At 28.2% G+C, this 21114-nt stretch overlaps 1 protein-coding gene across 2 annotated transcripts in view; it reads left to right on the forward strand.

Annotated features, from left to right (window-relative positions):
- LOC135125448 (phosphatidylinositol 4-kinase beta-like) overlaps positions 1-14537 on the forward strand; it is a 48524-nt gene extending 33987 nt beyond the window's left edge. For both annotated transcript variants that reach the window (XM_064051084.1, XM_064051083.1), the window contains exons 4-8: positions 978-1371; positions 1551-1994; positions 13353-13724; positions 13783-14269; positions 14318-14537. In XM_064051084.1, the coding sequence (XP_063907154.1) occupies positions 978-1371; positions 1551-1994; positions 13353-13724; positions 13783-14269; positions 14318-14502 (1882 nt within the window). In that variant the 3' untranslated portion in view covers positions 14503-14537. The remainder of the gene's footprint in view (positions 1-977; positions 1372-1550; positions 1995-13352; positions 13725-13782; positions 14270-14317) is intronic.
- Positions 14538-21114: the final 6577 nt, after the last annotated feature.

Here is a 21114-nt window from a genome sequence, read left to right on the forward strand (position 1 = left end):
GATACATATTTCGATTTTTCGACTTTTTGGTTTTTCAATTTTTCGGTTTTTCCATTCTTCAATTTCACAATTTTTCGTCATCTCAGTTTTATAATTTTTCACTTTCTCAATTTTTAGTTTTTCGATTCTGAAATTTTTTAATTTTTCAACTTTTGAATTTTTCTATTTTTTAAAATTATCGAATCGATTTAATTTTTTAAATTCTAGATTTTTCGATTTTTTAAATTTAACATTTTTTAATATTCGAATTTTTAGATTTTACGATTTCTTGATGTTTTGATTTCTTGACATTTTGGTAGTTCTTTCATTTTTAATTTTTCGATTTTTAGATTTTTCGAATTTTCGATCTTTCAGTTTTGAAATTTCTTTCTTCTTCAATTTTTCGATTTTTCAATTTCTTGATTACCCAAATTTTCGACATTTCAGTGTTGAAAATTTTTCGATTTCTCGATTTCTTCATTTTTCCGCTCTTTGATTTTTCCATTTTTCACTTCTTCAATTTTTTGACTTCTGTTTTTCGACTTTTCAAATTTTCGATTTCCCAAACTTTCAGTTTTTGGATATTTCAGTTTTGTGATTTTTCAGGTTTCGATTCTTAAAGTTCTCTTCGATTTTTCAATTTCTTAATTCTTGAGTGTTGAGATTTTGCAATATTTCGATTTTTCAATTTTTCGATTTCTCGATTTTTTACTTTTTGGAGTTTTAAATTTTAGATCTTTCAATTTGATGTTTCTGTTTCTCTATTTTTCAGTATTTTAATTTTTCAATTTTTAAAATTTTCGATTTTTCGATTTCTCGATTATTCAATGCTTCAAATTTTCGATTTTTCTAATTTTGAAATTTTGGGTTTTTGATGTTTCGATTTCTCGATCTTTTTGTCTAAATACTTAACCTTCGACCATTTTTTTTTTCTTAAATAGTTTGGAATTTATTTCCGTAAGGAGTAGCTATCGTTCTAACACTCCCTTTTTTTCCAGGTGTAGACAGTCGATAGATTTCTCCCTAAAATGTGCCTGGCTGCTGGACGCCTACAGTTCGGACGCGTCGTTGCCGTCGAAGAAGAAACCCCTCGGCATCAAACTCCGCAACCTCATCCTCTCCGACGAGCTGCGGCCGAAAGACCAAAGGACTCCGACGATCACCCTCAACGACAAACTCACCGTTCCCGCGAAAAAGTCTCACCAGAGGTCGCAGAGTGACGCCTCAGCTCTGATCGTAGGGATGAGGAGGTCGTCTTCGGCCGGCAACAACCGACTTTGCCTCGGAGATCTCACCTCGGGGAGGGCCTTCGACAACGGCTGCACGTGCTTCGAGAGCTGCCGAGGCGTGGTCAACGACCTCCGAGGAAAAAAGACTGAATGCACGTGTTCGGTAAGCCGGATTTCGTGTTTCCGAAAGTGGCGCAGTCGGTGGGATAAATTTCGAGATTTAGCCAACTGGCAATTAATCAATTGGGTTTACGAACGAACCGATTACGGTTTAAGTCGTTTTTGATTGGTGGGATTATGCAAATCGTGTTTGAAATATTGACATTTTGTTTGTATTTTCAGGCGCCCCGTCTTGCCCCCGAGCTGGAGTTCATGAAAGCCCTCATCTCCATCGGCAAGCTGCTCTCCTCCATCCCCACGAAGGAGTCGAAGACGACGCGCCTGGTGGCCGAGTTGACAAACCTCAACCTCAACTTGCCGGCGCGCGTGTGGCTGCCGCTGTCCACGCGGCCGCACCACATCGTCAGGATACCGCCCCAAGTCGGCGCCGTGCTCAACTCCAAGGACAAAGCGCCGTACATCGTCTACGTCGAGGTGGTGGAAATCGACGATTTGCACACGTCGATCGTAACCTCGAAGATCATGCCGACGCTGCGGCACACCAAGTCCGAGGAGAACCTCGGGGGCGGCGACACCACGTCTTTGTCGGCCTTCAGTATGTGCGGGGGGTTGTGCGACGACAACGACCCCGACTGGAGCCAGGAGGACGACGAGATTTCGCAGCAGGTGGGGGCGGTAGCGTGAAACACGCGACGCGATTTAAATCTTTTGCCGCTAATTTTACTTCTTGAGCGGAAGGCTACTTTTGTTTTTTCGACGTTTCATGACCCCTAGAGGACGAAAAAATAGGTCTCCGTTTCCGTCTGTCTGTCTGTCTGTCTGTCTGTCAGTCAGTCAGTCATTCTGCCGTCTGTCCAGATTTTTATTAGACAAATAATCTCAAAACTACTGGACCGATTGTTGACAAAATTTTATGTAAATTGGGAATATCGTCTGGTAAAGCTCTAAGCACTATTTCCAAAAATCTGGATTTATTTACTTTAGATCCTTTCGGTATCGCAGTTTTTGTTTTTTCTTGGATTTTTACAATTTTTTGATATCACAATTTTTCATTTTCTTTAATTTTTCGTCTCCCAATTTTTCAAGTTCGTGATTTTTATTTTTCATTTTTCTAATATTTAATCTTCATTTTCTCCATTTTATGTCACAATTTTTGTTTTTTTTATTTCTTTTATTTTTTCAATGTTTATTTAGATTTTATAATTTTCTTTTATTCATTCAGTTTTTCAAATTTTCAATCTTTGATTTTTCAATTACTCGGTTTTCCAATTTTTGGGTTTCTCAATTATCCAATTTTCCGATTTCTTTAATTTTCACTATGTAGATTTTTTGATTAGTCGAAAAAAAATTGACAACCGAATAAATGAAAAATGGAAATATTCAATAGCCATAAACTTGAAAAAGTGAAAAAATTTTTAAATTAAATATTAATTACATATTTAAATGAAAACTGGAAAAATTGCAAATCAAAAATTGAAAAATCGTGAAAATGAAAAATCCAAAAATTGAAAATTTTCACGTTGAAAAAAAATCATGCAATCAGAACACTGAAAAACCGAAAATTTGAAAAAGTAAAGAAAATAAAAACCCGAAACGAAAAATGAAAAATCGAAAAACTGAAAAATTAAAGTTTGAAAATTAGTGAAATTGCAAAATCTAAAAATTGAAAATCCAAAAGTTGGAAAATCGAAAAAATGAAAAATTTAAAAATGAAAATTCGAAGAATGACCTTAAAAGTAGAGTTGTAAAATTGAAGGAACAAAAAATTGTAAAAATAAAGGAAATAAAAACCGAAATGAAAATTGGAAATCAAAAATTTGAAGAAATGAAAAATTAAAGAATAGAAAAATTGAAGAAAGAAAATTAATGAAAAAATTGAGAAATCGCAAATCCAAAAATTTGAAGAATCGAAAAACTGGAAAAATTTAGATTAAAAATCAGTTTAATTTTTTTAATTTTCAGTATTTCGATTTTACAAAATTCGTTTTTGCACTTTTTCGATTTTTAAGTTTCTCGAGTTTTGATTTTTCCATCTTGATTTTATACTTTTTCTTTTTTTTATGTTTACAGTTATGCAATTTTTTCATTTTTGATTCTAAAAGTTAAAAAATCGGAAAAAATTGAAAAATCAAAACGGAAAAAACGAAAAATGCCAAATTAAAAAAAATTGGAGATAGAAAATTTGCAAATCGAAGCACCGATGAAACGAAAAATTGAAACATAGAAGGAATAAAAATCTAGAAACTTGAAAATCGATCGAAAAATTGGAAAATCCCAAAATTTTAAAATTGAAAAATTATGGAATCGTCAAAATTGGAAAGTCCAAAAAGTTTAACATTGGAAGATTGAAAAATTTTTAAATTAAATATCGAGAAATTAAAAAATGAAAAATCCAAAAATTAACAGTCCAAAAAATGCAAAATCGAATAATTGAAAAATGGGAAAATTCTACAGCTGCAAAATTGCAAAAGTGAACAATTTTAAAAATTAATTATTAATTACAAATTTAAAATGAAAACTGGAAAAATTGCAAATCAAAAATTGAAAAAAGAAAAATTATAAAATCAACACTGCAAAACCGAAAATTTGAAAAAGTAAAGAAAATAAAAACCGAAACGAAAAATGAAAAATCGAAAAACTGAAAAATTTAGGTTTGAAAATTAGTGAAATTGCAAAATCTAGAAGAATGACCCTAAAAGTAGAGTTGTAAAATTGAAAAAAATTTGAAGAAACGAAAATCTGAAAAAATGTAGATTAAAAATTATTTTAATTTTTTTAAATTTCAGTATTTCGATTTTACAAAATTCATTTTTGATTCGAAAAGGGAAAAAATTGAAAAATCAAAAACGGAAAACACCAAAATGTGGAAGATAGAAAATTCGCAAATCGAAGCACTGATGAAACGAAAAATTGAAACAGAATAAAAATCTAGAAACTTGAAAATCGATCGAAAAATTGGAAAATCCCAAAATTTTAAAATTGAAAAATTATGGAATCGTCAAAATTGAAAAGTCCAAAAATTTTGACATTGGAAGATTGAAAAATTTTAAAATTAAATAGCGAGAAATTAAAAAATGAAAAATCCAAAAGTTAACAGTCCAAAAAATGCAAAATCGAATAAATTCTACAGCTGTAAAATTGAAAAAGTGAACAATTTTAAAAATTAATTATTATTAATTACAAATTTAAAATGAAAACTGGAAAAATTGCAAATCAAAAATTGAAAAATGAAAAATTATAAAATCAACACTGCAAAACCGAAAATTTGAAAAATTAAAGAAAATAAAAACCGAAACGAAAAATGAAAAATCGAAAAACTGAAAAATTTAAGTTTGGAAATTAGTGAAATTGCAAAATCTGGAAGAATGACCCTAAAAGTAGAGTTGTAAAATTGAAGGAACAAACTAAATGAAAAATTGGAGAAACAAAAAATTGTAAAAATAAAGAAAATAAAAAATGAGAATTGCAAATCATAAATTTGAAGAAATCAAAAATTAAATAGAAAAATTGAAGAAAGAAAATAAATGAAAAAGTTGAAAAAAATCCAAAAATTTGAAGAATCGAAAAACTGGAAAAATTTAGATTAAAAATCAGTTTAATTTTTTTAATTTTCAGTATTTCGATTTTACAAAATTATTCAGTATTTCGATTTTTAAGTTTCTCGAGTTTTGATTTTGATCTTGATTTTATACTGTTTCTTTTTTTTTATCTTTCAATTTTACAGTTAGCAATTTTTTCATTTTTGATTCGAAAAGTTAAAAAATCGGAAAAAATTGAAAAATCAAAAACGAAAAAAACGAAGAATGCCAAATTCAAAAAAGTGAAAGATAGAAAATTTGCAAATCGAAGCACCGATGAAACGAAAAATTGAAACATAGGAAGAATAAAAATCTAGAAACTTGAAAATCGATCGAAAAATTGGGAAATCCCAAAATTTTAAAATTGAAAAATTATGGAATCGTCAAAATTGAAAAGTCCAAAAATTTAACATTGGAAGATTGAAAAATTTTTAAATTAAATATCAAGAAGTTAAAAAATGAAAAATCCAAAAATTAACAGTCCAAAAAATGCAAAATGGAATAATTGAAAAATGGGAAAATTCTACAGCTGCAAAATTGCAAAAGTGAACAATTTTAACAATTAATTATTATTAATTGCATATTTAGAATGAAAACTGGAAAAATTGCAAATCAAAAATTGAAAAAAGAAAAATTATAAAACCAACACTGCAAAACCGAAAATTTGAAAAAGTAAAGAAAATAAAAACCGAAACGAAAAATGAAAAATCGAAAAACTGAAAAATTTAGGTTTGAAAATTAGTGAAATTGCAAAATCTAGAAGAATGACCCTAAAAGTAGAGTTGTAAAATTGAAGAAACAAAAAATTGTAAAAATAAAGAAAATAAAAAATGATAATTGCAAATCAAAAATTTGAAGAAATGAAAAATTAAATAGAAAAATTGAAGAAAGAAAATAAATGAAAAAGTTGAGAAATCGAAAATCCAAAAATTTGAAGAAACGAAAAACTGGAAAAATTTAGATTAAAAATCAGTTTAATTTTTTTAATTTTTAGTATTTCGATTTTACAAAATTCGTTTTTGCACTTTTTCGATTTTTAAGTTTCTCGAGTTTTGATTTTTCGATCTTGATTTTATACTTTTTCTTTTTTTTTATGTTTACAGTTATGCAATTTTTTCATTTTTGATTCGAAAAGTTAAAAAATCGGAAAAAATTGAAAAATCAAAAACGGAAAAAACGAAAAATGCCAAATTCAAAAAAGTGGAAGATAGAAAGTTTGCAAATCGAAGCACCGATTAAACGAAAAATTGAAACATAGAAAGAATAAATTATCTAGAAACTTGAAAATCGATCGAAAAATTGGAAAATCCCAAAATTTTAAAACTGAAAAATTATGGAATCGTCAAAATTGAAAAGTCCAAAAATTTTAACATTGGAAGATTGAAAAATTTTTAAATTAAATATCGAGAAATTAAAAAATGAAAAATCCAAAAATTAACAGTCCAAAAAGTGCAAAATCGAATAATTGAAAAATGGGAAAATTCTACAGCTGCAAAATTGCAAAAGTGAACAATTTTAAAAATTAATTACTATTAATTACAAATTTAAAATGAAAACTGGAAAAATTGCAAATCAAAAATTGAAAAAAGAAAAATTATAAAATCAACACTGCAAAACCGAAAATTTGAAAAAGTAAAGAAAATAAAAACCGAAACGAAAAATGAAAAATCGAAAAACTGAAATATTTAAGTTTGGAAATTAGTGAAATTGCAAAATCTAGAAGAATGACCCTAAAAGTAGAGTTGTAAAATTGAAGGAACAAACTAAATGAAAAATTGGAGAAACAAAAAATTATAAAAATAAAGAAAATAAAAAATGAGAATTGCAAATCAAAAATTTGAAGAAATGAAAAATTAAATAGAAAAATTGAAGAAAGAAAATAAATGAAAAAGTTGAGAAATCGCAAATCCAAAAATTTGAAGAAACGAAAAACTGGAAAAATTTAGATTAAAAATTATTTTAATTTTTTGAATTTTCAGTATTTCGATTTTACAAAATTCGTTTTTGCTCTTTTTCGATTTTTAGGTTTCTCGAGTTTTGATTTTTCGATCTTGATTTTATACTTTTTCTTTTTTTTATGTTTAGTTATGCAATTTTTTTCATTTTTTATTCGAAAAGTTACAAAATCGGAAAAACTTGAAAAAACGAAAAATGCCAAATTCAAAAAAGTGGAAGATTTGCAAATCGAAGCACCGATTAAACGAAAAATTGAAACATAGAAAGAATAAAAATCTAGAAACTTGAAAATGGATCGAAAAATTGGAAAATCCCAAAATTTTAAAATTGAAAAATTATGGAATCGTCAAAATTGGAAAGTCCAAAAAGTTTAACATTGGAAGATTGAAAAATTTTTAAATTAAATATCGAGAAATTAAAAAATGAAAAATCCAAAAATTAACAGTCCAAAAAATGCAAAATCGAATAATTGAAAAATGGGAAAATTCTACAGCTGCAAAATTGCAAAAGTGAACAATTTTAAAAATTAATTATTAATTACAAATTTAAAATGAAAACTGGAAAAATTGCAAATCAAAAATTGAAAAAAGAAAAATTATAAAATCAACACTGCAAAACCGAAAATTTGAAAAAGTAAAGAAAATAAAAACCGAAACGAAAAATGAAAAATCGAAAAACTGAAAAATTTAGGTTTGAAAATTAGTGAAATTGCAAAATCTAGAAGAATGACCCTAAAAGTAGAGTTGTAAAATTGAAAAAAATTTGAAGAAACGAAAATCTGAAAAAATGTAGATTAAAAATTATTTTAATTTTTTTAAATTTCAGTATTTCGATTTTACAAAATTCATTTTTGATTCGAAAAGGGAAAAAATTGAAAAATCAAAAACGGAAAACACCAAAATGTGGAAGATAGAAAATTCGCAAATCGAAGCACTGATGAAACGAAAAATTGAAACAGAATAAAAATCTAGAAACTTGAAAATCGATCGAAAAATTGGAAAATCCCAAAATTTTAAAATTGAAAAATTATGGAATCGTCAAAATTGAAAAGTCCAAAAATTTTAACATTGGAAGATTGAAAAATTTTTAAATTAAATATCGAGAAATTAAAAAATGAAAAATCCAAAAATTAACAGTCCAAAAAGTGCAAAATCGAATAATTGAAAAATGGGAAAATTCTACAGCTGCAAAATTGCAAAAGTGAACAATTTTAAAAATTAATTACTATTAATTACAAATTTAAAATGAAAACTGGAAAAATTGCAAATCAAAAATTGAAAAAAGAAAAATTATAAAATCAACACTGCAAAACCGAAAATTTGAAAAAGTAAAGAAAATAAAAACCGAAACGAAAAATGAAAAATCGAAAAACTGAAATATTTAAGTTTGGAAATTAGTGAAATTGCAAAATCTAGAAGAATGACCCTAAAAGTAGAGTTGTAAAATTGAAGGAACAAACTAAATGAAAAATTGGAGAAACAAAAAATTATAAAAATAAAGAAAATAAAAAATGAGAATTGCAAATCAAAAATTTGAAGAAATGAAAAATTAAATAGAAAAATTGAAGAAAGAAAATAAATGAAAAAGTTGAGAAATCGCAAATCCAAAAATTTGAAGAAACGAAAAACTGGAAAAATTTAGATTAAAAATTATTTTAATTTTTTGAATTTTCAGTATTTCGATTTTACAAAATTCGTTTTTGCTCTTTTTCGATTTTTAGGTTTCTCGAGTTTTGATTTTTCGATCTTGATTTTATACTTTTTCTTTTTTTTATGTTTAGTTATGCAATTTTTTTCATTTTTTATTCGAAAAGTTACAAAATCGGAAAAACTTGAAAAAACGAAAAATGCCAAATTCAAAAAAGTGGAAGATTTGCAAATCGAAGCACCGATTAAACGAAAAATTGAAACATAGAAAGAATAAAAATCTAGAAACTTGAAAATGGATCGAAAAATTGGAAAATCCCAAAATTTTAAAATTGAAAAATTATGGAATCGTCAAAATTGGAAAGTCCAAAAAGTTTAACATTGGAAGATTGAAAAATTTTTAAATTAAATATCGAGAAATTAAAAAATGAAAAATCCAAAAATTAACAGTCCAAAAAATGCAAAATCGAATAATTGAAAAATGGGAAAATTCTACAGCTGCAAAATTGCAAAAGTGAACAATTTTAAAAATTAATTATTAATTACAAATTTAAAATGAAAACTGGAAAAATTGCAAATCAAAAATTGAAAAAAGAAAAATTATAAAATCAACACTGCAAAACCGAAAATTTGAAAAAGTAAAGAAAATAAAAACCGAAACGAAAAATGAAAAATCGAAAAACTGAAAAATTTAGGTTTGAAAATTAGTGAAATTGCAAAATCTAGAAGAATGACCCTAAAAGTAGAGTTGTAAAATTGAAAAAAATTTGAAGAAACGAAAATCTGAAAAAATGTAGATTAAAAATTATTTTAATTTTTTTAAATTTCAGTATTTCGATTTTACAAAATTCATTTTTGATTCGAAAAGGGAAAAAATTGAAAAATCAAAAACGGAAAACACCAAAATGTGGAAGATAGAAAATTCGCAAATCGAAGCACTGATGAAACGAAAAATTGAAACAGAATAAAAATCTAGAAACTTGAAAATCGATCGAAAAATTGGAAAATCCCAAAATTTTAAAATTGAAAAATTATGGAATCGTCAAAATTGAAAAGTCCAAAAATTTTGACATTGGAAGATTGAAAAATTTTAAAATTAAATAGCGAGAAATTAAAAAATGAAAAATCCAAAAGTTAACAGTCCAAAAAATGCAAAATCGAATAAATTCTACAGCTGTAAAATTGAAAAAGTGAACAATTTTAAAAATTAATTATTATTAATTACAAATTTAAAATGAAAACTGGAAAAATTGCAAATCAAAAATTGAAAAATGAAAAATTATAAAATCAACACTGCAAAACCGAAAATTTGAAAAATTAAAGAAAATAAAAACCGAAACGAAAAATGAAAAATCGAAAAACTGAAAAATTTAAGTTTGGAAATTAGTGAAATTGCAAAATCTGGAAGAATGACCCTAAAAGTAGAGTTGTAAAATTGAAGGAACAAACTAAATGAAAAATTGGAGAAACAAAAAATTGTAAAAATAAAGAAAATAAAAAATGAGAATTGCAAATCATAAATTTGAAGAAATCAAAAATTAAATAGAAAAATTGAAGAAAGAAAATAAATGAAAAAGTTGAAAAAAATCCAAAAATTTGAAGAATCGAAAAACTGGAAAAATTTAGATTAAAAATCAGTTTAATTTTTTTAATTTTCAGTATTTCGATTTTACAAAATTATTCAGTATTTCGATTTTTAAGTTTCTCGAGTTTTGATTTTGATCTTGATTTTATACTGTTTCTTTTTTTTTATCTTTCAATTTTACAGTTAGCAATTTTTTCATTTTTGATTCGAAAAGTTAAAAAATCGGAAAAAATTGAAAAATCAAAAACGAAAAAAACGAAGAATGCCAAATTCAAAAAAGTGAAAGATAGAAAATTTGCAAATCGAAGCACCGATGAAACGAAAAATTGAAACATAGGAAGAATAAAAATCTAGAAACTTGAAAATCGATCGAAAAATTGGAAAATCCCAAAATTTTAAAATTGAAAAATTATGGAATCGTCAAAATTGAAAAGTCCAAAAATTTAACATTGGAAGATTGAAAAATTTTTAAATTAAATATCAAGAAGTTAAAAAATGAAAAATCCAAAAATTAACAGTCCAAAAAATGCAAAATGGAATAATTGAAAAATGGGAAAATTCTACAGCTGCAAAATTGCAAAAGTGAACAATTTTAACAATTAATTATTATTAATTACATATTTAGAATGAAAACTGGAAAAATTGCAAATCAAAAATTGAAAAAAGAAAAATTATAAAACCAACACTGCAAAACCGAAAATTTGAAAAAGTAAAGAAAATAAAAACCGAAACGAAAAATGAAAAATCGAAAAACTGAAAAATTTAGGTTTGAAAATTAGTGAAATTGCAAAATCTAGAAGAATGACCCTAAAAGTAGAGTTGTAACATTGAAGGAACAAACTAAATGAAAAATTGAAGAAACAAAAAATTGCTAAAATAAAGAAAATATAAAATGAGAATTGCAAATCAAAAATTTGAAGTTTCTCGAGTTTTGATTTTTCGATCTTGATTTTGTACTATTCCTTTATTTTTATCTTTCAATTTTAGAGTTATGCAATTTTTTCATTTTTGGTTCGAAAAGTTGAAAAAAGGAAAAACTAAAGAATCGGAAAAAATTGAAAAAACAAAAACGGAAAAAACGAAAAATGCCAAATTCGAAAAAGTGGAAGATGGAAAATTTGCAAATCTCACTGAAGAAACAAAAAATTGGAAAATCCCAAAATTTTAAAATTGAAAAATTATGGAATCGTCAAAATTGAAAAGTCCAAAAAATTTTAACATTGGAAGATTGAAACATTTTAAAATTAAATATCGAGAAATTAAAAAATGAAAAATCCAAAAATTAACAGTCCAAAGAATGAAAGTCGAATAATTGAAAAATGGGTAAATCTACAGCCATAAAATTGAAAAAGTGAAAAATTTTAAAAATTAGTTATATAATTAATTACATTATTTAAAATGAAAACTGGAAAAATTGCGAATCAAAAATTGAAGAAACGAAAAATTGAAAAATCGTGAAAATGAAAAATCCAAAAATTGAAAAATTTCACATTGAAAAAAAGAAAAATTATAGATTATTAAATCAGAACACTGAAAAGCCGAAAATTTGAAAAAATAAAATAAAAAACTGAAACGAAAAATTGCAGATTGAAAAATTGAAAAATCGAAAATTGAAACTTCCCAAAGTTGGAAAATCGAAAATATGAAAATTCGAAGAATGACCGCAAAATTGTTGGAACAAACAAAACGAAAAATCGGAAAAATTGAAATCGAAAAAACAAAAAATTATAAAATCTGAATATTGAAAAATCGAAAAATTCAAATATTAAAGAATCGAAAAATGTAAAGAGTTAAAAATGAAAACGCGAAAAATTTTAAATCGAAAATTTGAAGAAATGAAAAATTGAAAAAATTAAGTTTGAAGAAAAAATATTTCTTTCATTTTCAGTATTTCGATTTTACAATATTCGTTTTTGGACTTTTTCGGTTTTTGAAATTTATCAGTTTTTGATTTTATACTTTTTCTTTTTTTTTCTTTCAATTTTACAATTCTGCAATTTTTTTATTTTTTTATTCTAAAAGTTGAAAAATCGAAAACCTGAAAAATTGGAAAAATTGAAATATGTATCGAAGAACTGAAAAAACGAAAAAAAGGAAAATCGAAAAATTGCAAATCGAAGCACTGAAGAAACGAAAAACTGTAACTTTGAAAAACTAAAAATCAACAAACGTAAAAATCGGAAAAAATAATTAATCGAAAAATTGGAAAGAAGAAATGACGGATCGAATCGAGAAATTGTAAAATCGAAAAATTACGAATTTGTCAAAATTCAAAAGTCGAGAAACTGGAACACTGCAAGGGAAAGATCGAAAAATTGAAAAATTAAAAGTCGAAGAATTAAAAATCGAATAATTGAAACAGTTTAAAAATCCAATAGTTGAAAAATTGAAAAATTCTAAAACTGTAAATATGAAAAAGTGAAAATTATTATTACATATTTAAAATGAAAACTAGAAAAATTACAAATTAAAAATTGAAAAAACGAAAAATTAAAAAATTGAAAAATTGAAAACCCAAAAACTTACATGTGAAAAAATTGAAAAATCGAAAAACTGAAGAAATATTGAAAAAAAGAAAAAATATGAAATTGTAACGTAGGAAAACCGAAAAATTCAGATGAAAAATTCAAAAATCAAATAGTTGAAAAACTAAAAAAAAAGAAACATCCAAAAGTCATAAAAAATTATATTTCTCGATTTATCGAGATTTTGATGTTTCGATTTTTTGCTTGTTCAATTTCTTCGTTTTTTGATTTTTCAGTTTTAAACTATTTTTCGATTTTCCATTTTATGATGTATCGATTTTAAAATTTTTCATTTCAGTTTTGGAATTTTTCTATATCTCGATTTTTCAATTTTCCCATTTTTCGTTTTCTTATTTTTAAGATTTTTCAATTTTTCAGTTTTTTCATTTTTAAGTATCGATTCGATTTAAGTTTTTTAATTATAGATTTTTGGATTTTTCAATTTTTCATTGTCAAAATTGTAAAGTCGTAAAACTGGCACACTGAAAGATCCAAAAATTGAAAAATAAAAAAATTCTAAAATTAGAACATTGAAAAAAATCGAAAAATTGTAAAAATAAAGAAAATACAAAAACCGAAACGATAAATTTAAAATTTGACGAAACAAAAAAAAAAGAAAACTTGAAAATTCGTAAATTGAAAAATTGAAGAAACAAAAAATTGAAAAAACAAAACATTATAAAATCGAAACATTGAAAGAAGAAAGAAATAACCATTGACCATTTTTCCCGTAGTACACTCAGTTGAAGAAGCACGTTGACCGCGATACTCTCTCACAAATGAGCCAAGAATCGAGCGACTCCCGAGAGCCCCCGATGTGGATAGCCGCCGGCGAGATTCGCCGCCGTTTGAGCGACTCCATCCACGAGGAGAAGAACAAGCAGTTCACGCACGACCCCCAGGACCCGTCGGCGGCGGTCCTGAAGGAACCGTGGCACGACAAGGAGCGACGGATACGGGAAAGCTCCCCTTACGGGCACCTGTCCACGTGGAACCTGCTCAGTGTCATAGTCAAGTGTGGCGATGACCTCCGCCAGGAACTCATGGCTTCGCAACTCCTCCAGATGTTCCAGAAAATCTGGGAGAAGGAGCACGTGCCCTTATGGGTGAGTAATGTCTATTATTATGTATCGTTATATGATTGTTAACGATCGTGACTTCCAGGTGCACCCATATCGCATCCTGTGTCTCTCTAACGACAGCGGCCTCATCGAGCCCATCCTCAACACCGTGTCGCTGCACCAGGTGAAGAAGCACCGCCAGCTGTCGCTCTTGCAGTACTTCATCCAAGAGCACGGCCCGCCGACGTCGGAGGCCTTCCTCACGGCGCAGAAGAACTTCGTCCAGAGCTGCGCCGCCTACTGCCTGTTCTGTTACCTGATCCAGGTCAAGGACAGGCATAACGGGAATATTTTACTAAAGAGTGACGGTCACCTCATCCACATCGACTTCGGGTTCATTCTGTCGATGTCGCCGAAAAACCTGGGCTTTGAAACGTCGCCGTTCAAGCTGACGGCGGAGTTCGTGGAGGTGATGGGCGGCGACCAGTCCGACATGTTCGAGTACTTCAAGATCTTGATCCTGCAGGGGCTGGTGGCGGCGCGGAAGCACATGGATATGATTATTCCGTTGGTGGAGATTATGCGATCAGGTGGGTTGTTGTAGGTGTGTTGGATGACGGAGTGACCGTTTTGTGTAGGTTCGCAGCTGCCGTGCTTCAAGTCGGGGGCGGCGACGGTGCAGAACTTGAAGAACCGCTTTCACATGAGCATGACCGAGGAGCAGCTGCAGCTGGAGGTTAACCGGATGGTGGAAGTCAGCATTCATTCGTTGTCGACGAAACTTTACGACGGTTTTCAGTATTTTACAAATGGTATACTTTAACCACTTTATTTATAAATAGACTGAACTAGAATCAAGCTTGTTGACTTTTTATACTCGCGGAAGTACTTTAGTTGGGGAGTTGTCGATACTAAATGCTCAAATGTTAATACAAACAACACCAGTTTAAACGCTAGTGTAATTAGTGGAAAATTAGTACTAAGTGATCTGAAACGATTGTTGCCATGTCGTGACTGCTCGTATACTTGAAGTGTTTTAGTGTAAGTCGGGGGTGTGAATACTCAATCGAGGCCAAAAATAACGAATTAAAAATATTTATTTGTGTATGTGGCGCAGTTATCCAAGAATTAAAGTACGTTGTACATACATTCCAAGTACTTCTAATGCATATGATCTGTACAGTTGTTAACGATAATTTTTTAAATAAATAAATCTAGTGTTTGTAAATATTCATGTACGTAACAAATTTTAGTGTTGGAGTCTAGATAATTCACGTTATCCATCCATTTTTAAAACTATATATTGTAAAAATACATGACTGAAATTATAAAAATGCAAAAAGACTGATGTCGGCAGTAGGCTTTTTGCAATGTTAGATTTTTCGGTTCTCTTGCTTTCGTTACGTCAACTGTTTTAATCAAAATTTCTTCAAGAGTACCAGATTTATAAATAGGCTGAATTTATGGAACCTGTGCATGTTTTATTATGAAATTTTTGAATATTGTATTTTATTATATTATCTATAAATTGTATTTAAAATAAACAATATAATTAAAAGCGCTCTTCAATTTACCCCCGTGGGACCCCCAGCGAACGACTGGATCTCCCGTTTCCGTCCGTCTGTCTGCCGGACAGATAATTTCCGAAAGTACTGGGCCGATTGTTCTGAAATTTTGTACTTATATTAGAAATAACATGTAGATGGTAAAACACTGAGCAAAATTTGTGTAAACCCCACCAGTGACGTCACTTCAAAATTTTTATTATTATTTTATGCATATTTACTTTGACTTGTACATAGTAAATGGACTTTAAATTGTATAAAATAACATAGTCCTACACATGCAGTTTATAATGCCTTGTTGAGTTTTTTTACACCAAAACGTGCAGATTTTTTTGGAAAAAATCAAAATTATAAAAACATTTTGCAATTTAATTTTGAATCTGCAAAACCGAAGGCTTTGAAATCTTGCAGATATTTTAAAGATATGATAAGCATAATAAATTTTTAATTAAAATATATTTGTTAATTCCCTCCAAAAAATTGATGACGTCGGCTCAAAATTTTACCGGATAAATACTATCTAAAATATGCAAAATATGATGAGTCTATACTTGTGATTTATCACTGCGTTCATATTTTTTAGATTTGCTTAAACAGGGTGACTCAGAATAATTAACGACTGACTTATTAAAAAACAAACATCCAATCTGATTTAGGAATGTAACTCGTTTTCGGAATTTGCAATTTAACACCTTTTAAATTTAACAAGTTTAAGGGGACTCGTTAGACGAGGTATAATATTTTTTTGGTTTTTTGTATGAAAAAAAGATATTAATAGAGATGTATCATACATCAAACTGCAGCTTTTTTCATATTCTAGAGCGCAGAGACCAGTTCAATCAATTAAAAAAATATGGCTGAGAAATATCGTAAAAAAAGCACCATTGTATGTTTTCTTTTCAAGTTTTTTGAGTCATAACCATCATAGAATCGCTTGAAAATTCGCACATGGATAAAACATCACTTTTTACAGGCCGCAGAGTCATTAAATGTTTGTTAGTGGTACAATTTGTTTAAATAATAATGTGTTTATTAAAATCAAAATATACCACAAATTAATGCAAAATACGTCGAATAATTTTAACAGGAATATCAGAGAAATATTAATGATCTATTGCTTAGCAGAGTTTTTAACAAAAATTAACAATTATTGAAAAAATTGGGTATCAATTCGACAGAATTTGAGCCGTTAGTTCAGTATTTTGCCGATAGGAGCGCCACTAAAATTTACGGAAGTGCCTTTCCAGGTAAAACCCTTGTCGCCTTTTCTACTATAAGCTGATTGTTATAGTTCTCGGCTGATTTTTCTAATTTATGGCAAGGAACTCAGTTTTATAACGAGCCGTCAGGACCGGCCGTAGTAATCTATTGTTAAGGAGATTAACTTTTTACGCAATGAGGTACTATCCTAAAACCGAATTAAAACTGGGGAACTATAATATTTTTACTCCACTCAGGATCCTGAATTCAATACACATAATTATTAAAAATTCATTGTAATATTATTGTTAATATATATTTTGCTTTGTTAATTAATAAAACTAATAAACATATTTATAATAATAATAAAAAATATATAAAATACAGCTTTTGTTTAACACGTATAAGTAGCTAAGTGTATCTACTACTGATCCCAGAAAGGAGGTGTTTTAAAAAAGCCCTCCGCCCAGTAACTTTTCCCTTCGTTGTTTACTCGAAAAAAGTGCTCGTATATGTTTTCATTTGCCGAGAGATCATTTAAAAATCTATTTATAATAAAAATATGCAAGTCTTGGTGATGAAAAATGTACTCCTAATAAATTATTATTAAAGTACATAAAAAATAGAAACAAATTTTATTTATTTTAAAAAAATCTCTCGCAAAGGCAGGTTCCTCTTTCTTCTTAAATCAATTATTTCGGGCAATAATGCGCCAAAGTAAAATCTGCCAAGTTTATCTGCCATCTTTTTACATATTTCTTGTTTTTTTTCTATATTAATTCCTTTGGGTGTCCACACAACAAAATAAACTTGTGAAATACCCGTAACAAGCATTTGTCCCTGGACTTGAAAGTAGTACTCATGATTTTTTTTAGTTTCAATTCTCTGTCTGTCAATGTACAAAATTTGATTATTTTTTTTCTAACCGCTTCTTCGGGAGACAAATCTTGCGATTTTGAAGGGCATTTAATTTCGACTAATGCACTCCTATCCTCTAGAACCCTGTCTGGACTACCAGCCAAGTAAGGAAATTGTTTTGAAATAAAGAAGCCTCACCGTTCAGTTTTTATATTTTTATTTATTTCAAAACACTTGACAGCTTTTACCTCACTTTGTTGTCCATAGTATGTATGTATGATTATTACCTCTAAATGTACTGTACAACAGAGACTCCACAGTGTTAGCTGTTGCTGTAGTTGATCTAAGTTTGTAACTACGTCCAAAATTTGAAGCCGTAACCCTAATTTCTCTTCCTTTTGCCCAAATGTGCCTGTTACCTAGTGTCCACTTCAATATGGTCTAAATTCAAAGATAATTTTCTCAAAAAAACCTCTTTGGCTGTCACAAATGTTTCTACATCCATGTCAGGACTATCTAAAAAATATTTAAACCATAATCGCAGTCGGGACCAGCATACCTACATTTTTTTACGACATATTTTTTTACGAATACTTTGTCTAAGACGAGCTTGCTTCATAGACGAACAATATTTTTTTGTTATTAAACCAGGACCGTTTTAATCACAATATATTTACTTATCCCCTCTAAAAAATTAATGACGTTACCTCAAAATTTTGCTGAATAAATCCTATTTAAAATGTACAAAATATAATGAGTCTCTTCTTGTAATTTATCATCCCATTCATATTTTTTGGATTCGGATATACAGGGTGACTCAAAAAATTTAATGAATGCGCAAATTTATTTTATTGATTTAATCAGGAACTACAAAACCGAATGCTTTGAAATCTAATGTGAAAAAAAAACATAATAGGCATGCAGTCGTCACGTTTCCGATAGCGAGGGAAGTACTGTCTAAACTCTTTAGACCAATTCTTTTTATTTTCCCATTTCTCAATTTTTCAATGTTTCAGTTTGGGATTTTTTCACTGTTTCGATTCTTTAATTTTCCTTCCATTTTTAGGTTTTTTAATATTTCAGCTTTGGAATTTTGCAATATTTCGTTTCTTCAATTTTTCAAATTTTTGATATTGTGTTTTTCCGGTTTTTAAATTTTTCGATATTTTAATTTTTCACTTTTTAAAGTTTTAGGTTTTTAGATTTCTCACTATCTCGAGTTTTCGATTTTTCAGTTCCATGATTTTTCAATTTGTCGAATTTTTAAATTTTAGATTTTTGTTTTCTTTGATATTTTGAGTTCTCGATCATTCGATTTTCTGAGTTTCAGGCTTAGATTTTTTTTGTTGTTCAATTCTTGGATTTTTAAAATTTTTGTTTTTTAAACTTTCCTATTTATCAACTTACTGGGATTTCAATGTTTTGATTTTTTGATTGTTCAATTTCTCGATTTTTTTAATGTTTAGTTTTTGATACGATTTTTTTTTCAAAAATTTTCAGCTTTTCAATTTATTAACTTTATGATACTTCAGTTTTGCTCGATTTCGATTTCTCAATTTTTCGACATATTACTGTTGGGATTTTTCAATTTATCGATTCTTCGATTTCTCGATTCTTCATATTTTCGGTTTCTCGAATTTATACATTTTTCGATTTCTCAATTTTCCGATGTTTCAGTTTTACGATTTTTAAATTTTTTTATTTTTCAGTTTTCAATTTTTGACGTTTCTAAATTCTTCGATTTCTCAATTTTTCGATTAACTGATTTTTTGATTTTCCCATTTCTCTATTTCTCGATTTTTCAATTCTTTCTTCAATTGTGATTTTTCAATTTTTCGATTTCTGAATTTTTCAATGTTTCAGTTTTGGATTTTTTCACTTTTCCGATTCTTTAATTTTCTTTCCATTTTTCAGTTTTTCAAGATTCCAGTTTTGAATTTTTTCACTTTTTCGATTTTTCAATTTTCCTTCCATTTTTCAGTTTTTCAGTATTTATTTCAGTTCTGGAATTTGGCAATGTTTCGGTTCTTCAATTTTTCCACTTTTTGATGTTTCGATTTCTCGGTTTTTCAATTTTTCGATAGGTATTTTAATTTTTCAATTTTTAAGTTCTAGATTTTCCGTTGATTTTTTTGTTTTCTTTGATGTTTTGATTTCTCGATTATTCGATTTTTCAAGTTCTCGGTTTAGATTTTTTGGTTTTCCAATTTGTGAATTCTACTGTGAATACTGTGGAATTTGGCTAAAATAAGAGCAGAATAAAACTTGTCTAGCTTTATTTTGACGTGTTCTTGCAACGACAACCAGAGACTTACATCGACTACATTCCAACGCAACATAAATCAAAAGAGTAGGGAGCAAGACACCTGCATCCGCTTTGCTGCGTCTGACGTCATTCGTCTCCCGACAAAAACAAGCAAACATAAAATTCACAAATACAAATACTTATTCTAACACAATTCTTCGATTTTTAAATTGTTTAATTTTTAGATTGTTCAATTTTTCGATTTTTAGATTTTTCAATTTTTCGGTTTACCGATTTTTTTCATTTAAAATGTTTCAATTTTTCAATTATTAACTTTTCGATTTTTCAATTTTCGTCTAATTTGATTTCTTAATTTTTTGATTCTTTGACTCCTCTACTGTTGATGTTTTGATTTTTTGATTTCTCGATGTTTCAGTTTTTGAACATTCTGATGTTTCGATTTTTCGACTTTTTAGCTTTTCGAGTGTTCAATTTTTTGACTTTTGAATTTTAGATTTTTGTTTTTTTGATTTTTTTGGTGTTTCGATTTCCCAATTCTTCAATTTTTCGATATTTTAATTTTTCAATTTTTCTAATTTTTAAATTTTTGATTTTTCTTTTCTTTTATTTCTCAATTTTTGGATTTTTTAAATTTTACATTTTTCGATTTTACTATTTTTTGATGCTTGGATTTCTCAATTTTTCAAGTTTTCAATATTCAATTTTTCAGGATTTGAATACTGAAAACTTTTCAATTTCTGGATTTTCAATTTTCAGATATTTTAATTTTTTGATTTTTTAATGTTTCGATTTTTGGGTGTTTTGATTTTTCGATTTTTAAAGTTTTTGATTTTTCGATTTTTCCGATTTGTTGTCTATTTTAAGTATATTTCATATTTCAATTTGCGCCTTCTGCGGGAGTATTAGAACTGAAAACCAAATCCTTTGAAATTTTGCAGACATGTAGATCTCACTGACTTAATCCACAGTATAGATATCTATACCACAGTCTATACTGTGCTTAATCCTGCAGGCTAGATGACCCAACATACATCATAACTATTTTGAAGATTTAAAGACTTTTTTAAAACAAAACAGATCTGCTATTTATTAATAATTATTAATTACTGGAACTGTTAGAACTCTGAGGAAAATATAACCGACCTCGATCATAATTTAGAAGTAGTAGTTTTATAGGAAAGTTTATAGTTAGTAGTAATAAGTTAAAAAAATTATGTTTTCGCTCAAAATGCCATAAAACACAACGCAAATAACAAAGTTAACATTTGACAAAATGCGTTACCACGTGTCCATTCTCCACTAAAAAACAATAATTTTCTAATAACGGACGATTTTTCCACATTTGTGGTTTTATTAAAAATTAAAAACGCACTGTGTAGTAAAAAATCCGGTATTTATTGTCCAATTTTCGCTTTAAACTAGTTGCGTTGGTTGCTTATAATTTAGTTGAAATTCGTAATGTGAAATTTATTTCTTCCACCACGCTCATAAAATAACTGAAAATTTCAATTTCTACGGTCGACGAGGACCAGGATCGCAGAAGAGC

The sequence above is a fragment of the Zophobas morio genome, unplaced genomic scaffold (genome assembly GCF_036711695.1).
Source record: "Zophobas morio isolate AGI-343-1 ecotype UQ-CSIRO unplaced genomic scaffold, CSIRO_AGI_Zmor_V1 ptg000008l, whole genome shotgun sequence".
Taxonomy (NCBI): domain Eukaryota; kingdom Metazoa; phylum Arthropoda; class Insecta; order Coleoptera; family Tenebrionidae; genus Zophobas; species Zophobas morio.